Genomic DNA, 7,917 nt, shown 5'->3' on the forward strand with positions numbered 1-7,917 from the left:
TCTGTCCCTCTGTCTGTCTGTCCCTCTGTCCGTCTGTCTGTCCCTCTGTCCGTCTGTCTGTCTGTCTGTCCAGCTGAGCCTGGTGGTTTCACTTTTCCCTCAGCAGTGACTGCAGGGTGTAGTGACAGACTGAACTTCCTGTGTGATAAAGTTCAGAGTGTGATTCAGCTGAATGACCACATTCCTCTGCTCCAACAGGAAAACAAAGCTGCCTTGACGACGACGATGATGATGATGATGACATCATTTCCTGCTGTAGAGGAGACAGTCCTGGCCTCTGTCTGAATGTCACTGACTTCCTCTTTGGTCCGTCAGAATCAGTGGGCTTTATACCTGCAGCTGAACGACCTGCACTGACCTGATGTTCGCCTGACAGACCAAACACAGACGGCAGAGTGCCGCCATTTTAACAACAATGGCCAGTGAGCCTGAACCGACATATATCAGTTAACTTCCTGTTGGCTCTACAGTGATGTCACATCCACCTCTGACCTGAGTCACCTGTTAACTTCCTGTCGGCTCTACAGTGATGTCACATCCACCTCTGACCTGAGTCACCTGTTAACTTCCTGTCGGCTCTACAGTGATAGCTGCAGTCGGAGGAATGACGTGTCCAGGTTATCCGTCTGTACGTCCCATCCTTGTAAACACAGTATCTCAAGAACACCTCAGGGGAATTTCTTCAAATTTGGCACAAACGTCCACTTGGACTCACGGATGACCCGATTAGATTTCAGTGGCCACAAGTCAAAGGTCAAAGTCACTGTGGCCTTGTCTTTCTCATTTGTGTGAATGCAATATCTCAAGAACACCATGAGGGAATGTCCTCAAATTTGGCACAAACGTGGCAAATTGTGGTCATGTTGCAGTTAAGATAGAGTCAGAGCTACTTTAAGGGTTTTTCTTTTTTAAAACCATAAATACTTAAGTGAACATTTTAATGAAACCTTAAGAAGAAGACTTAAGGGTCTTTGTCCAATTGATTTTGTCTTGAGGAAGTCTTAACAAGGAAATCTTAACTTAAGGTGTTTGGTGCAACCGGCCTCTGATGTTTGTCTACAAAGTGTTAAACAGCCCCGCCCCGTCTGACATCACTGAGCTCCTCCCCTCATATCACACTGTGAGAGACCTGAGACTGTCCAACCACAGGCTTGTGTCTGTCCCCAGCTCCAGGACCAACAATGACAGGTGATCATTACTCTGTTATTTTATTGTTCTTAGACTTTTCTGTTTCTCTGCTTCCTTTTGTTTTTGCTGTGAGATCAGCTCTGTTTGTCTCTAAACTGCTGTAGAAATAAAGTTCACTGGCTCACTGTGAACCATCATCATCACCATCATCACCATCATCACCATCATCATCATCATCATCAACCCTGCTGGGCTGTGACTCATGTCATTAACGTGCGACTGTGCAGGACGTGTTAGTGACAGGCAGGACCGTCTCCTCCATGACTCAGCATGTTTTACAAACATAACTTCACTGCTTCACTCATCACACAGAATAAACTGTGACATATCAAGCTGCTCTCAGATCAGATCTGAGGGCGACACCTGAGCAGCAGGCTCCGCCCCCTCTCTGTCTCGCTGACATCCCATTGGTTTAAAATTCAAATGATCTCTAACTGAACGTCCAACAGACTCTTTTTATGAACTCTGCTTTGTTCTCTGGAAACTGTGTGTGTGTGTGTGTGTGAGACCGCAGCCCCGATGACTCATGGGAAAAACTTTCAGCTGCTCCCCTCCCAGGATTTTTCTCCACATGTGACCAAAAAAAAAGAAGAAACCTCTCTGTTTGTTTCTGAATTATTGAAACTGTAAAAAGAGTTTGGGCTTCACACACACACACACACACACACACACAGACACACACACACACACACACACACACACACACACACACACACACACACACACACACACACACACACATACACACACACACACAGAGGAAGAATGAGACAGAGAAGAAGAAGAGGAAGTAGTGAGGGATGGCAGACGTTAAGGGTTTTACAGAGTCACTCTGTTCACAGCTTTTTATCAGATAGCAACATGTTTGAGTCTTTATCATGTTGACCAGCAGCCGGCTCAGTGTGTCCTCATCAGACGTGTCACACCACATCACACCAACCTGACAACTAAAACTATTCTCTGATCAACCCTGCAGTCTGATTGGTCAGTAGAGGATGGTCACTCTGGTTTTATGTAACCTCTGTTCATACATCAGTAAACTACAACTATAAAATGAAAGAGAAAAAATAACTTCATTCACTGGGCCGACTGCCGGCAACTTTTAAGGTGGAACGTTAACTTGTAATGTTACTCAATGCATGAGTTGATGACGTGAATCCATCAGCACACCTTAAATTTCACTGTGACAACTTTGACCATCACTTTAGTTTTTATATGACACACACTTTTAGTAATGACTTTAAAAATATAGATTAATTTGGAGCGGATTATGTGAAGGTCATATATTCTAATCCTCACTTCCTGTGGGCTACAGCAACACTAAACCCCTGAGCTTGCCTGAGAAGGACTAAATGCACAAAGCTGCTATTTTTAAATATCCCATGGAGAGAGACTCTCACTGCAGCCTGTTCTATTTTGTTCTGAAAATGTGGGCGTGCAGCCTCGTTCTGTGGACGATAAACCAGGTGCAGACTTCCATCTGTGTCACCGCTGATGAGGAAATACAGCGAGTGCTGGACGGAGCAGTGAGTGACAACAACCCCGCCCACATTTAAGAGGACTGTCTGAACAGACCGAGGGTCTAGGTACCATGTCTGAAGGCTTACTGCTGGTTCCAAACTCAAAGTGTTTGGTGGAAACAAGGCTTCAGTTGTAGGTTCTTAAAATCTGAATGAGGTTAGTGATAGTGAGATACTGGCTACAGTGATGAAACAAAACCAGCATCAGATGGACTGTATTCATAATCAATATGCCACAATAATATAAATAACCAGCGCCAATTCATCAGTCAGTGAGAATGTGTGTGAGTGGGCGGGGCATAAGCACATACAGCCAGCAGCAGCAGCAACGAACCACCGTCTGACACCGGCACACCGTGAGGATGGAAACAGAGGGCCCGGCAGGAACTGAGCACCTGCTACAACAAGCCAACACGCCAAAGTGGTATTCTTGAGATATCGTGTTCATCCTGAAAACAGGATGCGTCTGTCTGGCCTCAGCTGTTGTTGGCATGGAGACATAAAAACCTGAGACGTGTCCAGTTCATCACTGCTGAGCAGATGGGAGCTTTAAATTATCACGATAAAACGTACTGAAACTAATATTTATGTGACACAAAAACGCAGCTTATATTTTGGCCTGCAAATAAAGTTGCTTAGTTGGTGGATTTTTCCATCACCCACGGCTGGCTCTGGGCCAGAAAAAAAACGGTTCCAGTGTGGCACCAGTTCTTTGCTGGACTCAAAGAACAAACCACATATGTCACGGGGGAGGGGGCGGGGTTATTGAGACCAACAACAATAAACAAGACCACGTAAAGCGCCATTTTGAAAAAAAAACAGCGAAGAGTGAAGCCATGGATGCATCAAAGCAACAGTGGTCCGTCGAGGAAACAAGCTGTCTCCTTGCCTTATGGTCGTCAGCAGAGGTTCAAAACAAACTCGAGGGAGCTTCATGAACCAAGCTGGTATTTATCCAAATACAGCGTGAGATAGCTGCTGCAGGATACGAGAGGACCGTCGACCAGATCAGCAACAAGCTTAAAAAGTAAAAAAAAAAAAAAAAAAAAAAAAAAAAGATTACTGGGACCAAAAGAAGGACCTCAGCCGAAGTGGCAACGGGTGGTCAAGGAGAAATCTGCATTTCGATGTCTTGGACTCGGTCCTTGGAGACAGGCCGGCGTGCCAAGTGACCGGAGCTCTAAACTCAGCCACTGCAATGCTGAAGGCGATGGTGGACGAAAGCGTAACGCTGCCACAAACGGAACCATGTAAATTTCTTTTCGAACATTTTCACCTTGCATACAGTTGTTTAGTGTTACCAGTTTCTTCAGATAACAGCTGTGTCCCAATTTAGGGCCCTAAATTGGGACACAGCTATTGTTTGTGATGTCTGCTTGGCTTAAAGTTAACTGATCAACAGGTTAGCCTTGCTAACATTAGCTAGCGTACGCAAGTTACTTAGCCATGGGCTCACCTACCAGCCCCACTGTCAGTTGGCTAAACATTGTACAATGTGTACTAGATATTGTATTCTCACAGGTTCATGTCCAGCAGTGTGAACACGCTGCTGCTCTGACATCAGACATGATGAGGGTCACATGACCAACCAGGCGATCTGCCATTCTGTATAAAAAGATTCGAACGCAGAATAAGGGGACAAAGTTGTCTCGGCTTTAAACCCGTAACGCAGGTAGAGACACCGAACCATGTCTGTGTTTGTGACAGCTGACAGGTCGGGATCATGGATGAGACAGGTGTGACATTTTGATGACCCGCTGTGTACGACCGACCACAGGAGAGTTAAAAAAAGGTAACTGTTAGCAGTTAGCGGCAAGCAGCTAACTCAAAGAGAAAGAACAGCAGCTGTTAGCAGCTAACTCACAGAAGACGAAGAGCAGCAGCAGCTGTAATTAAACTAAATATGTTCTCCTGCTGTCTGCAGGTGCAGAGAGTTACTTCCTCTGACGCAGGCACAGATCGTACATGCTGATTGGCCGTCGGCTCTTTGCGGTGCATTCAGGTGCAATCATTTGGCCAAGACACGGCGGCGTGAGGTGATGCAGCAGTCTGCCTTTGTAGTTGGGAGTTCTCTGATGTCTGTTTGGTGAGTTTCATATCTTTACAGTAAGACTGAGATTACAGCTGGTTAGCTTAGCTTAGCTTAGCATAAAGACTGGAAACAGAGGGAAACTGTTAGCTTAGCATGTTTCACCTGACCACAAACCAAACTTCTATCAGCAACAAAGTGTTTCCCCCAAAAAGTTGAACTGCTCCTTTCACCAGGGGTGAAGCATCAGTGCTGTTGCTATGGTAACCTGCAGCGTCATAAACCCTGATTTTAACAGACAGCTGCCAGCCAATCAGGGCGCAGCATTCCACCAGGTGGTGTTATAAACGAAGTTAGTGCTTACCTGCATCATGTGAGGCGAGCGCTCGCAGCATCTTCCCGGCGCTGCGTCTCGTCTGCGTCTCCTTGTTACACAGCAGCTCCATCAGCAGGTTGAGGGCGCCCGTCTCCTTGAAGACGCCGACCAGTGAGCCGATGCTGGCGTAGGCGCTCAGCACATGGATGGTGTGCGTGATGCTGATGGAGAAGTCGCTCTTCTTGGCCATCTGCTTCCTGGCTCGCCGTACCAGGTTCTTCACATCCTCCTTCATGTCTGACAGCTCCACCTCGTCGAATGTGACGTCTGCCGGAAACTCAGCGCCGCTCCTCTGACCTCCATCTGATGACTCGCCCCGCTGCGCCTCCTGCTGCAGGGGCCGCTGTGAGTCCGTCTTCCTCTTCCCCAGCAGGGTGGGGCAGTTGGCGTACACGTCCTCCGTTGACATCCACATCAGGATGTTCTCCGGTTTGCTCTCTCCTGACGTGGAGCCACCGGAGCCGTCCACCCCGGAGCTGCCGCCACCCGTTCCACCTGCCTCACTGGCTCCGCCTCCAGAGCTAGAGCCGTCGTCGATGGTGACGAGGCACCAGCGGATCAGGTACTCCGTCTGGCCCTCGTGGTTGCGGCGCTGGCGGATCAGCTCCTCTGGATACGCCTGCAGTCTCGGGCCCAGCTGGACCAGCAGGTTCCCATTGCGGCGTTCGCCCACCATGGTCTCTGAGGACAGGTCATGTGATCAGGACAGATTGTTAGAGGTCAGAACAGAAAACAGGAAGTCATCACATTTTAGACAACATTAAACCACAGTTATTAAAACATGTAGTGTCAGAAAAGAAGGACGACAGTATCAGTGGCATCATCAGTGACATCATCACAGTCAAACATCAGAATATTCAGCTTCGGGGCGTTGGTGGCTTAGTGGTAGAGCAGGCGCCCCATGTACAAGGCTGTTGCCGCAGCGGCCTGGGTTCAACTCCAGCCTGTGGCCCTTTGCTGCATGTCTCTCCCTCTCTCTCTCTCCCCCTTTCATGCTTGTCTGTCCTATCAAATCAAGGCTAAAAATGCCCAAAAAATATCTTAATAAAAAAAAAGAAAAAAAAAAAAAAGAATATTCAGCTTCGTCAGGACGTGTGCTTTCATTTTTCAGATTAATAAAGTTCACCCTTTACGAATTGTTCTGCGTTTTTCGGACATTTTTCCCGACTGAAGTCAAAATTCAAACCTGACACAAATGCAAGCATCTTCATCTCCTCGTTTATGGAGGTATTTTTGTGTCTTTTTGTTGCAATCATATAAAACTGTTTTGAGAGCATACTTCTTGAACTGCAATCAAAAATCAAGTTTGTAATTAAAAACATATGATAAGTTTGCTTATAAATCTGTCCTCTTTGCTTGCAAGTTCAACTGCACTTAATGGGCGGGGCCTACGCTGATGGATGAGAGAAGAGTTTCTATTGGTGGGTTTGACGTGGCTCCATACATACAGAGCGGGCTACACCCACGATTCCCTCTCTCCCACTGGAAACACTTGACAGTCAGCATCACTGCTACACCCCGGGGCATCGACGGTACTGACCATTACACCGTCGAATAGTTCTGCCCTGGCTAAACAAAAGAAATCTACGTGCACCAGTTCAAACAAAACATTCTTGCTATTATTAGGCCTAGTCCACACCGACCCATGTACTTCTGTAACCGTGTATTATTCTATGTGATTTGGCTGTTTGGCCAAATGCAACCGCACTTTTGGGCCCCCGAAACCGCATTTCTTTGAAACCGGAGTCCAGGGTGAAGTTTTTGGAAAACCCTGATGCCAGCGGTTGCGTGTAGATAGGATAACCACAGTATTTTATTAACTGTCGCGCTTGTTTGAGATAGGATAACCACAGTATTTTATTAACTGTCGCGCTTGTTTGACGTCAGAGCGACAGTAAATAGCTCTTTTCTAAAAGTTTACTAACTGCTAGAATCCCACATCCTGTGTTAAATACAATGTGTCTTAACTATATTTACAATGAAGCTTGATTCTGCACTTAGCCCGTATGTGAATGTTTACCATTGCTATGGCAACAAGTGACAGCTGACGTTATAAACCCATAAAAATATAATTCAACATATCTAAACAAAATCAACAGCAGCTACCAACAGTTACACTCCTTGCAGCCTTAGCTAATGTGTTGTCACAGGTTAGAGTGTCAAAATTAAAGTAATAACAGCTTAAATCCCCGAGGGCCTACGCTAGCATGAGTGACGGTTGCATCCACTCATATGCAGTTACCTTGTGTTACAGTTCCCTCAAACGATATCACAAAGCACAACATATGTTTAGTGTGTGTTTAACGTGTGTTTAGTGTGTGTTAAACCTGCATTTAGTGTGTGTTTAGTGTGTTTGACGTGTGTTTAGTGTGTGTTTAGTGTGTTAAACCTGCGTTTAGTGTGTGTTTAGTGTGCATTTAATGTGTGTTTAGTGTGCGTTTAATGTGCTTTTAATGTGCGTTTAGTGCTTTTAATGTGCGTTTAGTGTGTTTAACGTGTGTTTAGTGTGCTTTTAACATGTGTTTAGTGTGTGTTTAACGTGTATTAAACGTGCGTTTAGTGTGTTTAGTGTGCGTTTAGTGTGTTTAACGTGTGTTTAGTGTGCGTTTAACATGTGTTTAGTGTGTTTAGTGTGCGTTTAGTGTGCGTTTAATGTGTGTTTAGTGTGCGTTTAGTGTGTTTAACGTGTGTTTAGTGTGCGTTTAGTGTGCGTTTAATGTGTGTTTAGTGTGCGTTTAATGTGTTTAGTGTGTGTTTTTAGTGTGTGTTTAGTGTGTGTTTAGTGTGCTTTAAGTGTGTTTTGT

General features: G+C 45.7%; 1 protein-coding gene across 1 annotated transcript in view; it reads right to left on the minus strand.

The window, feature by feature from the left end:
* Positions 1-7,917, minus strand: part of LOC126406355 (cullin-9) — a 53,590-nt gene that overhangs the window by 41,138 nt on the left and 4,535 nt on the right. The window contains exon 2 of the mRNA XM_050070562.1: positions 5,102-5,794. Coding sequence (XP_049926519.1) covers positions 5,102-5,794 — 693 coding nt within the window. The remainder of the gene's footprint in view (positions 1-5,101; positions 5,795-7,917) is intronic.

This window comes from Epinephelus moara, chromosome 19, assembly GCF_006386435.1.
Source record: "Epinephelus moara isolate mb chromosome 19, YSFRI_EMoa_1.0, whole genome shotgun sequence".
Lineage (NCBI taxonomy): Eukaryota > Metazoa > Chordata > Actinopteri > Perciformes > Serranidae > Epinephelus > Epinephelus moara.